Source organism: Zonotrichia albicollis, chromosome 3 (assembly GCF_047830755.1).
Source record: "Zonotrichia albicollis isolate bZonAlb1 chromosome 3, bZonAlb1.hap1, whole genome shotgun sequence".
In the NCBI taxonomy this organism is placed as follows: Eukaryota; Metazoa; Chordata; class Aves; order Passeriformes; family Passerellidae; genus Zonotrichia; species Zonotrichia albicollis.
Window position 1 is genome coordinate 84,702,356 of NC_133821.1, and position 17,841 is coordinate 84,720,196.

General features: G+C 44.2%; 1 protein-coding gene across 2 annotated transcripts in view; it reads left to right on the forward strand.

Moving 5' to 3' along the window:
• Positions 1–17,841, forward strand: part of HS1BP3 (HCLS1 binding protein 3) — a 56,848-nt gene that overhangs the window by 11,482 nt on the left and 27,525 nt on the right. For both annotated transcript variants that reach the window (XM_005485104.4, XM_074538039.1), the window contains exons 3-4: positions 5,387–5,594; positions 7,513–7,735. In XM_005485104.4, the coding sequence (XP_005485161.2) occupies positions 5,387–5,594; positions 7,513–7,735 (431 nt within the window). The remainder of the gene's footprint in view (positions 1–5,386; positions 5,595–7,512; positions 7,736–17,841) is intronic.

The following is a 17,841-nucleotide window of genomic DNA, read 5'->3' on the forward strand; positions in this document are numbered from 1 at the left end:
GACTTTCACTTTGAACTTCATGGTGGTTTTCTTAACCTTCCAGCTATACTTGATCACATTCAACTTATTTATTTGTTCCCAGTGGGGGAAAAAAAAAAAAACATTCAACCTATCCCTGTCTGTCTTTTAAGTTCTGTGTTGGATGTTAATTGTTACAGGCAAATAAGGTCTTGACCTGGCAAATGTGCACATGCTTCGCTGTATTTGCATGATTAACTCTTTTGAAGTGAAGCAGATTGAGCCTTTGATATTGTGACTTGACAGAGCTCCTTGAAGTGTGTGCATTCAGGCTGACTTACAGGTGGTGGGGTTTAGCTCCACAGTGTTCACAGAGCTCAGTTAGAGGCATGGAGGGGGAGAGGATAACTGCAGGATCAACACCTGGAGGAATTACAGGCAGCAGGAGAAAAATATGTGAATATTAATCAAATCAAACTTTGTTTACTTAATAGGATTGGTAAAATGGGGTTTAGAGCAGTGCTTATTTTCTATCCTGGCATTTTGGGCCATAGGATCCATCAAGGATATTCAAAGCACTGTAAGTGATAACCATGAAAGGCAAGATTTAATTTTGTTACATGCTGATACACCTTTCTCCTGTAAGATTAACAGAGGATGTCAAATTGAAAGGGTCCAGAATTGAGGCAGCAGCAGTTCTTTCTAACTAGAAAGATGTGAGAATGCTCTGCATCATGTCTGGGATTTGCTTGAAAAAATACACTGTGTGGAACCTGTCTGGCACTTGTGTAAGGCCTCTGTGCTGCTGCATCCAGCTCTGGGGTCCCAGGTACAGGGAAGACATGGACCTGTTGGAGCAGATCCAGAGGAAGGGTACAGAAGTGGTCATAGAGATGGGACAGTGAGGACACAGGGAGGGGAGAGCCTGTTCAGCCTGGAGAAGGCTCCAGGGTGGCACTGGATTCCTTCCAGTACACGCAGGGGCTGTAAGAAAGCAGGAGAGGGACTGGTTACAGGGGCCTGGAAGGGGGACAAGGGGGAATGGCCTTAAGCTGAAGAAGGGAAGGTTTAGATTAGATGTAAGAAAAAATTCTTGACTGTGAGGGTGCTGAGCCACTGGCATAGGTTGCCCAGAGAAGCTGTGGCTGCCCCATCCCTGGAACTGTTCAAGGCCAGGGTGGATGGGGCTCTGAGCAGCCTGGTCCAGGGGAAGGTGTCCCTCCCATATTGAACAGGATGATCTTTAGGGTCCCTTCTAACCCAAACTGTTTGGTGATTCTCAGCACACCAGTCTGGGGCTGCTGGGCTCAGCCAGCCTTACCCCACTGCATTTCCAGCACCAAACCCCAGGTAAACCTGGCAGCAGGGCTGAGTGAGGGGCTGGAGGCACAGGGACAGTGGATGTGGAGCCTGGCCGGCAGGGGCCAGCACTGGGCTTGGGTAAGTGGGGAATGGGTTTGACTGGAGGGCTGACACCTCTCTGGTACGGCTGGGTGTTCTGCAGGGCTGACACCTCTCTGGTACAGCTGGGTGTTCCAGCAGAGGGCTGACACCTCTCTGGTACGGCTGGGTGTTCCAGCAGAGGGCTGACACCTCTGTTCTGGAGGGCTGACACCTTGCTGGTAGAACAGCGTGTTCTGGAGGGCTGACACCTCGCTGTACAGCTGGGTGTTCCAGCAGAGGGCTGACACTTCTCTGGTACAGCACAGTGTTCTGGAGAGCTGACACTCTCTGGTACAGCAGGGTGTTCCAGCAGAGGGCTGACACCTCTCTGGTAGAACAGGGTGTTCTGATACCTGACACCTCGCTGGTCAGCAGGGTTTTCTAGAGGGTTGACACCTCTGTTCTGCAGGGCTGACACCTCTCTGGTACAGCTGTGTGTTCTGCAGGGCTGACACTCTCTGATACAGCCGACTGTTCCAGCAGAGGGCATCCCGGCACCGCAGGATATCCATGGGCCGGCACGCTGTGCTGCGGGCTCTGGGAAGCACATTAGTATGCTTTGGGGACAGCGCTGTCACACTTGGTATTCCGTGTCGCCTGCGCGTTCCGGGCGTTGTTGTTCAAAGCTCACGCAGATCCACAAAGGCGCAATTAACGATGGGATGCGAGGGTGTGCATTTGCTTTAGGTTCAGTGGTGTAATTAGACATAAATTGAGATTTATGAATAATTTACAGACTTTGATAGAGGAGGAATGAAAATTAAGCAGGGAAAGAAATAAGTTTGTGTATCTCAGTTCAGTGTTGGAGTATTTTTAAAAAACTGTTTTGGCATAATCTTGATTGGCTGCTGTCTTGTAATGCTTTCAGAAATTAATTTGGTAGTTATTATTGAAATTAATTAGATGTTAAATGATTTTTGCAAATCAGGCTTAATTTTTTTTCCTGGATGGAGGGTAATGATGTTTATTTTTTTGAAAGAGCCCCAGTGAATTCCTTACTGCCCTTACATTTGTGCTTACATAGTATGTTTGGGAGGGGCTCAGGCATCCTACCCTGCTCAGAGTGCTACTGGGACCTAGCAAATTAAAAATGTACAGCAGTTCAGAAGCTCTGAAATTGCTTTCCCCTCTCTCTTGGGGGGCTCTTTCAGAGAGAAGATTGTGATGTTCTGGAACATCTCTATTGCCCTCACTTTAGTGCCTGGTTGCTGAATGTCATTTCAGATCCAGCATGTGGAGCACAGTGTTACTCACACTTCACCTTTGTTACTTTCACAAGACAAGCCTAAAATTCTTGGTTTTCATTCCCCTGTCGACTCAGGTTGGGTGTTGTGTTTCAGATCTTTGTTACAATGCTGCTTGCCTTTTGTGCCTGGGCACTGAACCCACAGTGAACATTGTACAGCTGAAATGCAAATGCTTTTCCAAATCGTCTGGCTAGGTTGATAATTACTGTGAAAGGCAGGGAAGCGTGAAGCTGAGGTGGTTATTGCTCTTTGTGCCCACATCTGAATCAGTGAACTGGCTGAGGTGTGCCTGTTACTGCCAGGGCCTGTTCCCTGGCCTGGAGGGCAGCTCACACAGTCTGGCTGCATGCACAGCATTAAACTTCCTTACCATCTGCAGTGGGCATCAGTGCCCAAACTGGCTGCTCTGGGGTCTCTCCACTGGGCCAGATTTTGGGCTGAAGAGTTATCTGGGAGCATGATAGCTGCCCAGATTGTAGAAACTGTGCCAGACATTGTCAGGTTCCAGCAGACACGGTAAATGAGGTTTCTAGTAGGTGCTCTCAGGTTCCAGTGGCTGGGAATATGCCTGATGCTGTTTAGTTTGCCTGTATAGATGCAGTGTAGGGATTCTGCATTGATCTATAACTCATTTCCCTTCTGTGCTTTTTGCTAGGTTGACTTTCTTTATCACTGTGTTGATGGGAGAACTCTGCATTACTCCACTCCAAGATGTGGTGCTTGAGTCTCTCTTTCTTCTATATCCATCTCAGTGTGTGCCGTACTGCACATGCTGCAGTGTTAATTAGGATTCACTCCTCTAGAGTTCAGCAACACAAGTTACAGGAGGATGAGAGCTACACCCTAAAAGAGTATCTGTGCCCTATGCACTCCACTATCACTGGCTTTGGAGTAGATTTTTATCTCTGTATTAATTGAAACAGTTTGGTAGATTATGGATCCATGGAGGGCCTTGACAAATATATTATCTGTATAACACCTGTCAGGATCCGTCCTAGTGGACAGATGACCTGATGATTTGTAGGAATGATCTCAGAGTGCAAAAACTAACGCAGTACAAGGGGGTTTGCAGTGATAATCAAATCAAATGCAATTTTATTGAAATAACCACAGCAAAAATGCAATAGAGGGATTAAGGGAGTGAAAAAGATAAGAGAGAGAGGGGGGGGATATAGCTACCAACGCAGAGATGAAGTCCTTTGGTGCAGTCCAGTTGAGGGTCCACCTGCTACGCTGGGGAGATTTCAAAGGCTCTAGCTAACTCAGAGGTTTTTATTACAGAAAATTGTGAGGGGGGGGCAGAAACAGATACAATAGGGAACAGATGTAACAGGTAGTCTATGTTCTCAGCAGTAAATGAGAGCCATGGTTTTCTCGGTCCAGTGGTCACACCTGCAGGCAAACATCTCGCTTCGGTCAGTTTGCCTCCCCACACACCTGCCCCGGGCTGGGGGTTCCAGTCCCAGTCCTTGGAAGGAGCAGAGGGGCCTGTTAGGAGTTTCATGTCTCAGACCTTGATGGAAAAGCTTCTCACATCTCCATCTGTCTGTCACGGTGGTTATAAAACACATGAGGGTCTTCTGTGGGAGACCACCTGGAACTCAGGAGAAGTCCAGCCAGGCCGAGAGGTGGGACAGCTTCCAGAGCTGCTATTGTTGCAAACGGGGCATGGTGCCCCTTTTTAGCATACAGCAAACACACTTGTGTAAACAATAGCTTAACACTGAGCTTTCAGGTCTCAGGGCCTGTGGCGTGTGACTTTGCTCCTTCAGAGCCAGATATTCTAGACAGGTGGGGTCTTCTCTTCAGTGGTCTCCCAAGGACGATCCTGAGGCAGATGAGGGAAAATTCTGACACAGACTCTCACAACACCACAGAGCAGGGAAGTCACCCTCATTGCATCTGTAACATCACTTAGAGATAGTGTTTTGTTTGTGTGTGGGTTTTGTGTGTTGGTTTAAGGTACTGAATTCAATACTTAATGTGGCATAAAAGTCACACCTTTTCTAACCAACATTCCCATAGCTATTGCTTTCCTTGTAATATCTTGAGGCTTATTTCTTCTCAGGCTTCCTGTCTTTGTCCACAGGAGGAATGACTCCATTCACTGCTGGCATCTTCTCCCTGTATGGGAACCTTTTAGGCCATGGCCAAGTTGTTGATTTTTATTTTCTCATGGATGAACTGAATAGTCAGGGGTCAGCTGAGGTCTTTGCCCTTAGGTTTTTCTGTCATGTGCTCTTCAGGGCAGAAAACATAACAGTGTTTTAGGCCTAAGCAGCCAAAGGGCACTGAAGCCACCAGGAGTGAGGAGTGGGACAGTGGTGCACAGACATGGACAGCTTTCTCCACCATGTACCTACCAGGCAGGGCTTTTCTTCCCTCCTCTCTCAGGACTGGGCATCACTTTTAGTGGACAAGGATTCCTGCTGTCAGAAAAGTATCTGCAGCAGTGACCTTCCCAGTATTTCATTAGCTGATGAGTCAGACAAATGGATTCTGGCAATGAACTTTAATTCCATTAAGCAGTGGATTTTTAATAACAGAATTAGAAGACTAGCAACAATGCTTAAGGATTCACTGAGTACATGCAGGCTTTTGCTAGGTCATGTGTAAAGCTCCTTGCTAATACATGGTTTTCCATTTCCACAGTTAATGTTTCACAGCATTCACTGCTGCTTTGCTGCTCCTGTCTCACCTGTAAAGAAATTAACCCAGGCAACACATTTTCATTGCAGGTTTCCAAGAAGTACAGTGAGATCGAGGAGCTCTACCAGAGACTGACGGCACAGTATCCACAGGTGTCTCTGCCACTCCTGCCTAGAAAAGTTCTCTTTGTGGGGGAATCTGACATCTCTGAGCGAAGAGCTATGTTCAATGACATCATGAAATTCATCGCCAAAGATGAGGATCTAGCAACGAGTCCCGAGTTACTGGAATTTTTAGGTAACTAAAAGATGTGAGTGTCCCCTCTCCCAGGAATTTATGGAGGTGTTAAGTTCTTGACTTGGGCAACCAGAAACTAGAGAGTGCCAGAATAAAGGCTGTCCCTGAAAATGTCCTCATGTGCATTTACAGAGCTGCACAGTTGTGTTTGCTGGTGTTTCTTCCTCCTCTCAGTGGACACCTGCCTCATTTAGAGATGTTGGTAGGTACCTTGAAAGCAAACATTGTGCTAGCCTATCCTTGATTTCCTGCTGTACTTCAGAACATGTAAATTTAGAAGGCTTAATAGTCATATATTGTCAGTGAGGAGGTGGGCCCTAAAGGGGCAGTGCAGGGTCTCCCTTAGTGAGCAACTCTTTCACGTCTTGTCTGATTTTCCTGCAAATTATTTACCCTGAGAAAGATTTAAATGGAAGACAGATTCTTTGTTAGTTAAACACATTCTATGGCTAGCTTTTTTTCCTTTTTAGTTTGTTTTAATTTTTTGTCTTAGTTTTCCTTAGCTTTATGTCCAGCTCTTGTTGTCCTGTCTAGTGATTCTTACAGTTCTTTTCTGCTGTCTCTTGGGCAAAGCAGGGAGTTACTGAATGAGTGGAACAAATGAGTTCTCTGCTTTTAACTCACCTGAGGGCTGCTGAGCAGGGAGTACTCCAGCCTGGTGCTGTGCAGGATTCTTAGTGGAGGGTTACTTTTAAGTGAAGTTGCAAGAAGCTAACAAGTGTAGACAGCCCATTTTGCAGAAGTGTCAGGTGTGTGCCAGATAAATTCTGTGAAATTGGGAGCTTCCTAAAGTCAAAGGGGGCAAAGCTGCTTAAATGCATGGCAAAATCCAGATAGTTAGGCTTTTGTTTGGGCTTTTTTTCCCTGGGCAGTATTCTCTTGGAAGCAGATCCCTAGCACAGAGAATTCAGAATTCATGTTGATTGATCTTTGCTTGCTGGTTAACCTAACCATGGTGCACATCTGTAGCTAAACTAGGCCTGACTCCATTCTGTGGGCAGATTGGGTGCAAGTAATGTGAAACCAGAATTTGCATTAGAATAATGTCAGCCTTACCCTGATTTGGCAGATGCAGGCATGAAAAGCTAGGTAAGATGAGTCTCCCATGCCATGTTACTTCAATAGTCAAAATGATGTAGCCATGAATTTCATTCATCACAGTTTTCAGCAGCCTTTTTTAATCTGATCTCATGATTTTAAATTGCTTCCCTGGACATTCAGAAACTCACCCACAAGGAACCATTTTCTCCTCATTCTGCTGCCCTTTGCAAGAACAAGTGTGGTGAGAAGACTTAGTTTTATTATTTAGTTGGCTGAATTTGCTGAGCTGGATGCATCTTGCATACTGAAGGGTGTTAGAACTTCAGGCTTCATTTTTCAGTGTAAACTGAAGAGCTGCTGTAGAAACATGCTGTCCAATGCTCTAATTTTAACCCAAGTTAATTAAACTGTATCAAAAAGAGGATTTTATCTCTACTAGCTATGTGAAAGTTAGCTACCTACATTTGTGCAGAGTATTTAGTGTCTCTGTAGCCAGCAGAAGAGAAATAGGCACTTCAAAGAGAAACTCACATGACTTTATTTGGATGGGATGAATCACCACGTGGAAATTCTATTGTTTCTGTTGATGTGTAGAAGGAACATAAATAAGCAGATTTGACATGTGCTGCTGTGTCTCAGATAAAGTTCATTTCCTTTATCTTTCTCTACTTAACTACTTTGAATCAGTAAACAGATCAGACTCATCATGACACATAGTGAATAAAGGGAACAGTGGGAGTGTTTTGAAAGTGTTTCACAAAAGCTGATCATGTCCTTCGTTCCTCAAACAAAACTCTCAGCAACAAGTGCAAGGTATAAAACACCTGTAGTTTTTATCTTGTACACTTAGTTTTGCCTCCATTACTGTGTTTTGCAGGAACAAAATATTCCAGTGCTGTTGACTTCAAGGGTAAGAACTTACCTGATGACAGGGAGAAAGAAGATGAAGAAAATGAGGCATTGGATTTTTTCAAAGAGGAGAAGACACCTGACTTAATCTCACAGCTTTTATCAGTGGAAGATGCCAAAAAAGGGGAGAAAAAAGAAGGGGGAGATGAGGAAGAAGAGGAAGAAATTTTAGACCCTCTTGGTATAATCAGGTATGGCTAAAATCCTGTAAATTAGGTGTTTAGACTTCAGCCTTCCTGAATAAGGCTGTTGTATGTCTCTGTCCCCACATTGCTAAATTTCACAGAGGAGGAGGGGCCTTTGCAGTTCATGAGTGAGGTGCTTTGATAGAGGGAAGAGACTTGGTGGTGCCTTTTCAGTGCATTCTCAGGACATTGAAGCGACAGGGACACGATGAGTGCCTTGGTAGCAGTCCCACCTACAGAAGGTATTTGCTGGGCACTGCAGGGTTCCACCCCAGAGCATCAGCCCTCCAGCATCCAGTGGATGTGCCTTCTGGAGTACACAGGGCACTCTGATTACAGTGTCTGGAGCTGCTTTTGAGCTCACTTGTGCATTTTCTTTCCTTGTTCCTTTGTCTGAAGGTGTCAGATGCTAAATGCCACTAAGACATATGCAGTAACAGCTTGAGAAACAGTAATTGGGTCAAAGCTTCCTGATACTGGTATCTGTGTGTCCAGTAATTTTCATCCAGTTACTTTCTTCCCTTCAAGATGGAATTTCTCACTGAATTTCAAACTGATTTCTACTAAACTCTGGAAGCAAATTAAGCTTTTCTGTGCTGGGATCATGAGTATCAACTACTTTTTAGGGTGTCTCAGGCTTTAGATGTCCAAGTGAAGAAGGTGTAGCTGTTCTTGATCTTCAGTAAGCACTGACTGACCCAGCTGGATGATCTCAGCCACTACTGAGTGTTTTCTTGGATCTAGACTGTGCTTTCAAAATGCTTCTGCATAGCAATAGGCAGTAACTGAGAGTAACAAGCCAAACCCCTCTCTTGGTGTTTCCCATTAAATCATTTCCGGGGGATCATTCACTCTAGATCTAAGCTGGAGTCTCCTACACTAAGTTTGGTCAAGTAAGATGAAAAATACTGGAAGTGCTATTTGGACTTTCCTCCTGCTATTATAATCATGTAATTGTGGATGCCCAGATATTTTCCTTTTTACTTGAAGTATTTAATCCTTCAAATCAGAAAAGATTCACCAGAAAAACATTAACTATTACTCTCTTGATAAAATGTGCTGAATTACTCAGCATCAAAATTATTCTTTTGTTTAAGGAGAATTTAAAAATTTAAATAACTATTTACAACAAGAAGTTAGATAAAGCAATACTTCCCACAAAATGGTTCTTAGTTTGTATTTTTACAAAAGCAGCTGTCCTTTTTTGGATAGGAAAATGATCTATTGGGTTAGCAAATGCAATGTTATATGTTCCAACTTATAACAAACAGAAGCTGTAAAAAGCTTGCTATGCCAAAACAAGCAAGAAGTTTGCTTTTCTCCTCTGCACAGCTTGACATAGCATTTGAAAATCTTGATTATTTTGGTCTTCTAATGCACTGAAGGATGACAAGACCTGGTATTTAATCCTCATTTAGTTTATTGCTTCCATTCCTTCCAAGTACAGAATTCTTACTGAATCAAAATAGCTTCATTTATATAAGAGGTATGGTCTTCACTGGGACAGAGCTGCAGCTCTGCAGCAGCAGCAGTTATGCAGTCAGATATTTTTCACTCTAAAGCAGTGGCTGGCTATCTATAAAAGACGTCTCCATATCTGTTTATTGCTGTTTCTGTGATTCTCACATGTGCAGTGTTGGGGCAGAAACATGAAAGTGGAAACAAGAATTCTGAGGTGGATTTTTCATTGTCTCTGTTCTCCTGTAACTCATCCTGCTTCCATGGAAGTTGTTTTCAGCTCACATCAATGGAGATCAGATTGTACATCAGCACTGTATCCCAGCTCTGTGCCTTCTAGTTGTCTAGGAGAGAGGCCAAAGGCAGGAGCTTAGTGGTCAGTGGATAGGCAGTTCTCAGGGGACATTTTAGGGTGTCTTCTATGCCTGTTAAAATGTTTGGTGCTTGCATGCTTTGAAGAGGGAGCTGAAGCCCCACAGCTTTAGTGCTTCACATGTGCTTGAAGTTACTTTGGCATGGGAATGAATAAACAGGAGGTGAAGCAGATAGATAAATGTGTTTAGTAGTAAATTGTCCCCTAGTGCCTAGTAAATTCAGGTTTAAAAGAAAAAAAAAATCCATGCTCCTTTCCTCTCCGAAAAACCTTTGGAAAGCAGTAGAGTCAGCACTGAAACAAGCCAGTCCATTTTGTGAAGTAGTGGCGTCCAGAGTGCTTTGAGCAGCAGAGCTCCAGCCTAAATTGAATCATGTGTTTGGCATAATCTTACAGGTTTTTTGCTTTCTGGATGAGGATGAAACTGCTCCAGTAGCACAGGCCTCCATATGCTGTCAGCATGCTTCATTTGGTAACAACTTCTCCTGGGCCAGAAGGCTGTGAATTGGATTTGGCCCAGCACTGCTGCTGTGCTGCTGAACCACCCAGTATCCAGTTAAATATCAGGCCTTGGGGGTAAAATGCTAAGCTAGGGCCTTTTTTTTCCTGTTTTTGTATTGCTGGTGTCCATCCAGGTGGAAGCTCATAATGGGCTGGTTCCTTTTGCCTGGAAGAGACATTCCCGTGGTGCTGACTGTCTGCCTTGCTTTCAGGGCTGTGTCTGAGCTGCTCTTTGATGTCAGGGGGGCAAACTCGCTTGCCAGTTCAACTCCTCATCTTTTGTGGGTATTAATGATGATCTACAAACATTATGTTTCTTGTTGTATGGTTCTTATGCCTCAAAGCTTTCTCTCTGTGTTAGCAGGGTGATTCTAGGATTCTTACTCTTAACAGGATTCTCACTCTTAACAGGATTTTGCTCCTCTTAACAAGAAGAGGACTTGGGGTTTTGCTCTTTTTCCAAACCAGGAACATGTCAGAAACAATAAATATTTCTGATTAGGTTTTCATCTTTTAACATGCGTCCTCCTTTATATTTTTTTACCCCAGAAGCCAGGTTCTTCCTAGAATAAAAGGTGCTCAGTATTAACTTATATTTGTGGGATGCAGTGTTGAAATTCATTGAAATATGTTCTCTTCACCCTCTGCCTTTCTTGATAGTTTGGAGTACTGGTATTCCAGTGTATTGTCACCAATTACTCTGCAAGTTTTCCTGGACATTTGTAGAAATCTTTTCAGCTTTGGACAGAATAAACAGGTCCTGTAGGAAAAATCACTCCTAATACAGAGTAAGGCTATCCTCTGATATCAGCTGTGCATATGGGAATGAATTATAGTATACTCACTTTTGTAGCAGTGGCACACTTACAGCTCTATTTCACTCTTCTTTGCACTTTAAGTATACAGTGACTTGTAAGTCATTGTAAAGCTCTCATAGCATTTTTTAAAGGTGTATCTCTTGGGTTTGGGTTTTTTTTTTTTAATTTTTTTTCTCTTGAGCCAAAATCACTATAATATTCCTTTGTTAAAATGTTTTATTTCCCTGATAAGTAGGAAATCAGATACATAATTAACTTCCCATTGTAGGGACAATATTAGGTATATTGACTTAGCTTTGTCACCACTCTTTGTCACTCTTCTTTAAATCCATAGAGCTCACTATTTGCAGATACATATTTTTAAATCCTTAGTAGGCTACCATGGTGCTTTGGTATTGGAGTTTTTAAAGGTGCAGTATTTTTAAAAAATGTTTTAAAGGATTTTCCTCATAAATTGCAAAATAATATCATGTGGCTAGTCTCAGTTGCAGGGAGTTCTCCAACTGGCATGCCTTCAGGAATGAGAGAAACAAGAGCAATGAATCTGAAAGAGGCTAATACCTCTGAAGGACAAGGCCTGGAAGAGAAGCACAAGTTGAATGAACTATTCACCTGAACTTGATGGTTCTGTTGAAAATTCTGCAATGGAAAAAGGTGTGATTTGCCAGTGGTTTGAGGGGAGGTTGGCAGGGAGTGAGGGGAGCTGTGTGCAGCAGGATCCAGAGCAGCAGCAGTGCTCAGCCAGGGCTGACTGGGCAGTGTCTGGCTGTGGCTGTACCATGACATTCTCTGTCCTCTCTGTGAGGTTGGCTGGGTCCAGAATGCTGGGGCCTACTGGCCTGGGCTGCCTCCTGGGCTGTGATTGGGATGCCTTGGGAGAAGGCAGGTTGTCCCAAGCCAGGGTGTACCTGGGGCTGTTCTAACAGCTTGAATTGTTGAACTGAGCTCTTGTGCTCAGGCCCAGGCTGTGAAGAAATTATTCAAAAATCCAGTATGGCCCCTGTTCTTCTACCCACAGAGCTTTCTGCCTGCTGCCATCTTTGCTCCACTCTGCCCTCAAGCTACCCTAGGGCTTGACTTTCTGTAGACAGGTCAGGCATCCAGTTAGGATGCTTAATCCAAGCAAGATCAAGTTCACATTTCCAGGTATTCTTCTTAAAGCTAGTTAAAAACACATCAGAGTAACTGAATTGGGTTTTGTCTTCTTCCTCTGTGGGTGAAATACAGAGTTCCACTGTTTATATTTTGAAGCTAAGAGCGTTAGCATCCCTCTCCTCCCACTTTGTAGTCAAAACAACTGAATTTAGTACTTGTATTCAGTTCATTCCAAAAAACCTCAGAAGCAGCTGATTAAAATGACTGTGAACCAGCCCCTCTGAACAAAGCAGCAGCAATTCTGCAAAAGGAGTGTGGCTGCCTTGTGGGTTAAAACATGCAGCAGACCTTTCAGTGCATGCATTTCTTCAGCTGCAATTACCTCCTGAGGTAATATTTGTTCACCACTTTGGGAGAACCCACCTTTTCCTGAGCTTTTTTTTTCCTGTCTTCATCAGCTCTCTGCAGCCCTTGTAGGAGCCTCTCCTCCACACAGGGTTCCTCCCTTCCGTCCTTTTTCCTCTGCCTCCCTAAATCTTTCATGCATTTCCCCAGGCATAGGTTTTTCCTGGCAAACTGCACAGAGGTGAGTATTCCCTAGGCAAGAGTTCTTCTGTCTCATCATGGCTCCTGGAGAGTTTCTGTCTTGACTCTGCCTTTACTATTGTTTCAGAGGATTTCCTTATGGCTTCTCCTCATCCAAATTTGTGCCTCTCCTGAGGAATACAGATATGTGGGTAGGTGGGAGCTTTGCATCTGTTGTGTTTAAACAAAAATACAGCTGAGTCCTGACAATAGTTAGGAAGGGATGGGGCTGGTGAGGGCTGACCTTTTGGGTGTCTTCTGCCAGGGGTTTTCTAAGTCTTTGTAGCTGGTTGTTGCTGGGGTCAAGCCCAAGCACCTCCAGTGCTAGAGGTTTGCTGTTGCTGGGTTAGTTGGTAAGGAGATTATTAAGGCACTCGGTGCTTTTGCTGGCTGCAGATGAAGCAGGTGATGGTTTGGAGCAGCAGATTGGCAGGGAATGAGCAGCCAGGAGCCAGCCCTGGCCTTGCCAGAGCCTGCAGAGCCAGGCAGGCTGCAGGAGGAGGGTGGGTTGGCACACAAGCCAGCAGTTGTTTCTGGGTTGCATCCTACACCTTTGTGTTTCCCAGCCCCTTAGTGGCAGTCAGGCTAGAGCTTGACTCCTGAGTTGTTGATCCCAGTGCTCCCTTTCCTCTCCTCTTCCCTGGCAGAAGAGCTGAGAATAACCTCAGCCTGCTGTCTTTGGGGAAGAAATGAGTGGCAACATTTGATCTTGCTTCCTCTGCTAGAAGCCTTGGGCAGCTGAGAGTGGCTGATGGAGAGGCAGAAATCAGCTTAAGGGGAATCCTGCATTCAGCATCTTTCCAAGTGGTTTTATTGATGGAGTGCCCAAACCTGTAATAGGTGAGGGCAATGTACTTGCTCATGGATTTTCCCCTCCAAGAAGAAAATTTCTGCAGGCTGGAGTGGTGTTGCAGCACAGCTGCTGTCTGCTGGACAGATGGTCTGGAGCAAACTTGTCAAAATGTGTGTGCAGCTGCTGTGCCTTCTGGTCCTTGGCTGGCAGGGTTGTATTGCTGCCACTCCTCAGGCATCCTGCTCCTCAGCCACTCACAAATTCACAGCTGCCCTTTGGGCCAGCCAGGTACATGTTTGCTTCCCCTCTGAATCCAGTAGGATTTATACACAGCATAAAAACAACTTGTCTGTCCTGGTCAGCTAAAAGAGAGTGAAGGTGTCCAAACATCAAAGAGTGAAGATACAGGTTATTTTTTTCCTTAACAAAATTCAGATAGTCAAAACAATGAATGGGAAAATAGAGCTTTATTTTCCTAGCAGTGTCTGTATCTGTGCTCACAGCTGTGAGGCCTTCAGAGATTTAAACAGGCAGATCTCTATTTTCTGTCAGTTGTTGAGTCACAAGCTTAGGTTGCAAGGCATGCTTGACCATCACTTTGCCAAGTGACACAAGTATTTGTCACAATTCCAATCCAGCTGCTGTCAGACTGGCAACTCACCACATCCCAGTAAACAACCCTGTTGGTCTTCTACTGACAGATGAAATTTTTCTGAAAACCAAAGATAATAGTCTGGTATAGTGTTCTTCTCCATTAAAGAGAGAAGGAGAAAAGGGAGCAAAAATTCTGTATTACCTACCCAGTTAGAGGAAAGGCCTGCCTCACTTTTCATAAATTGTCTGGTCTCAACCTTTTTTAGGGGCAACCTTGTAGCCTCTCCTTGGATTGTTTCGGCTGAGTGTCTTGGGAGTAAAGCAGGTTGGCAGGAATGCTCTCCTTGCAGGAATTCTGTCCCTCCAGTTTATCTCCTGAATATTTTTGGGTTTTTAGGTGCTTTGAGAGTGGTGTTTCCTATGCAGAGGGCTTTCCTTTCTTTTCTGCCACCAATCCCATCTCCTGAGAACAGCTTCCAATGTGTTTCCTTACTGAAAATCTTACTGTGCCCCCACAAATTGGAGGTTGAGGGAGATTGAAAGAAAACATTGGGAAATGGAACCGTGTTTAGCTGTTGGATCTCACAGAATCATCTATATTCATTCTGTTTAAAGTCTTCTGAGTGGCAGAAACCCGTTCTCTTGAGATAACTCTACCCAGGCTTCTTTGGCTCCAAGTGGTGGAACTGAGACCCTTTCCTAGCTGTACTTCCCAGCCAGGGAAATCAAGTTGGATGTGAAGAACTTGACCCTCTTCTCTCGTGGCTTTTCTTTGGGAGGGCAGACTGAATGGAATTATGCTCAAGAAAACTGAGATTTTTGGGTACTCCTGGACTTGTAGTTGGCATGTATTCTATCCATAAGCACTCCTTCAGGAGAGTGTATTGCACAGGTGGTTGCTGCTCTGTCTGCACCTGGCAGTCAGAAAGAACTGTACCTTGGGATCAGAGCTGGGGCACTCACACTGCCAGAGAGGTTGGGAGTGCATACACAAGTCACAGCTCTAAAGTTGGCTGCTCTGTGTTTTCTTTTCTTTTGGAAATAGTCATTTCCCTGACCTAAGGAAAAGTTAGTGAGTCCTCCCTGTGCCAGCATTGTCCTTATCTGCATTCATGTTTCCCTGTCTGGTGTTGGATTTTTGGTCCCATGAGATTATGCAGTCATTATTTCCCCAGGTTTTTAAGCAATTGCCTGGCTTAAAGTTCAGTGATGAGTTTCTGTCATGACTGGCTTGAGTGATTCCAGTACATCCACAGCTGGAACATGAGAATCCTCTGGGAAGGAGTTTAAGTAATTATTTTAATGTGCTTCATTTTCTTTCTGATTAGAACACTGAATATGCTTTAATGGGTTTTATAAATAGTTAATTTGTGTTTATGCCATCATCCTAAGCCCAGTGGGCTGAAAATAGCTCTCTAGTCTGTGTAGTGTTACAGCTGTGTACCATCCAGTGGTGTTTCCAAGCAGAACACAAATGTGACTTCACCTGGGGTAAAATGCAGCAAGGACTTAATTGCTTCATGCAACACTGCATTGCAGTACCATAAATGAAGAACACTTAATTCAACTGGAAATGCAGAGAGAATTGCACCCATGTAAATGCAAATACCCAGCTTGGAATTTGACCAGATTGCTAAAGTATATTGTCTCCTTTTAATAAAGATTTCACAGGATTTTTAACAGACCTGGTTCATTGTTTACAATATACTAAAGGAATAAAACTTAATGTGCACTTTTCTGTATACAGAACTGTAGAGTGGAATGAAATGCCATTGCCACTGGCTGGTACCAGCCTTCAAATAACTCCCATGGTCCTCTAAGTGAACTCCTGGATTTTGGTTTCCCCCTCCTGTTTGGCAGAACGTGCAGGCATTTGTAGCAGAGCTAGGCAGCACTGAAGGTGTGCAGGAGCTGCTGTGAGCATATCCAGCAAGTCCTCACTTAACTGAGAAAGAGAGGAGCAGGAGGCAGGAGATCCTTTAGAGAGGCTACAGCATAAATTTGTGACTGCACAGAATCAAAAGTGTCTTTTTTTTTTTTTTTTTTTTTTTTACTTCTCCTTTGGAAGAGGGTTGAACATGATGTAATTGGGCAGATTTAAACATGTTTTGTTTCATGGACTTTACAATAATAGGATGACTCAAGTCCTTAATTAGAATAAAAAAGCATTACCTCGTCGATGAGCCTGCTCCTTTCACTAAGGCAGGGGAAATCTTTAATCAACAGATGCAGGGAACTGCTCATGGATGAGACAGACTGCTAATGAGGGATGGATTCAGAGCTGCCCTACTGCTTTGCTGTGCACTGAAGAAGCTGTCTGTGGGGTGAATGTGGGCTCAGTTTAAGTCGAGGTGGGAGACTTGTTTTTCCTTTCATCTGATGCTGTCAGGTTCCTAGTTCAGCAGACTTAATAAAACTATTGTTCATTTTCCCCGTGGACCTGCTGCAGACATTTCTGTCTTCATTTCAAAGGATCAAAGACTCAGCTTTTGCAAAACCATTTTTGAAGGCAATCTGTAAAACTTTGCCAAAAATGCATGATTTAGCTATATAACTATAGGTTGGTACTAATTAACACACCTGGGGATCACATCTTTTACTGCTGCCCCTTGCAGCATTTGGCCAGGTCTGGAATCATCTGAAGTGTCAATTAAAAAGGAATGACCCCAAAGACAGATGCATCTGGGACTCAGCAGCTCTTCATTCTGCACTAGAATTTCTTGGGTCATATCACAGTACTTAAAAGTTAGATTTCTCCATTATCCCTTTAGTAAAAAGAATAGAACTGATTTTATAGATCTGCCTGGGGAAAACTTTCCCTTTGCACAGAAATACGGCATTCAGATAGTTGTTAATGACATTGTTGTTGGAGCAAAAGAAATGCTTTCCATTACCTTCTGTACATTTTGGGTAAGAGTCAAACCCTTCCTTTCTATATTGCCTGATATGCCCAGTCATGTCCAGATCATGGAGGAAGTAAAATTCGTTACGAAAGTGAAATACACAGCTGTGGTGGGTGGTTTGACTGTGGCTAAACTAGTAAATAAAAGCAGACAGGAACTGTAGTGTTGCTTTTGCCAGCTAGAATAAAGTAGCTTCTGTCCAACAGTTGAATCCTTCCGCTCCTCAGAGCAAGCTGGCCGTGTCCAAAACAGGAAAGGCCCTAAGCTTGTGCTGATCCCTAAACTTTGTGCAGCCATCATTTGGGAAAGCAGTAATTGGCCTCGGCCAAATTCATGCTGGAGAGCATGCTAAAAACTCACAAGGCAGTTACTGTGCACCATTATCCCAGCCCATGCACTCACCACATTTATTTGCTGTTGTTGGCCTTTTGTTGCCCTCAGGGCAGCCTGAGGAGTGTGCATGTTTAGGAATGAGGATTGGAGCTGTTGGGGCCCTGTAAGGAGGTGCAGGCAGTACTGAGTGTATGCCTGGCACCTGAGGATGCTCCCTGCCATAACCCCCAGCAGGGATGGGTCTGGCTGCTGGCTCCTCTCAGCTGGCACTCTCTTGGGTGGTGGCACAGCTCTGGAGCTGGATAGGTGCAGCCTGCCTCTTTGGGGCTGTAACAGTTCAGCCCTCTGGGTGTGAGCTGTGGTGTATCACATGGCTTGGAAAAGGTCTTGATTGTGATTTTCACTAGTATAGGTGATTTTTCTGAGGTCTGCTCTCTGAACCACAATTTTCTGTAATTACTGCTCTTTATTTGTCACGATACACAAATCGGAGTGGCTTGAATGGAAGACTTCTAAGCTTCTCTGTTCTTTGCTTTATTGCTTTTTGTCTGTAATAGCATCTGAGGTGTACTTGATGGCATCATCAAAGACAAAACAGTGTCATGCCCTCAGAACCATCTTACAGAATCACTAGAGACCTTCAAGATCATTGGGTTCAA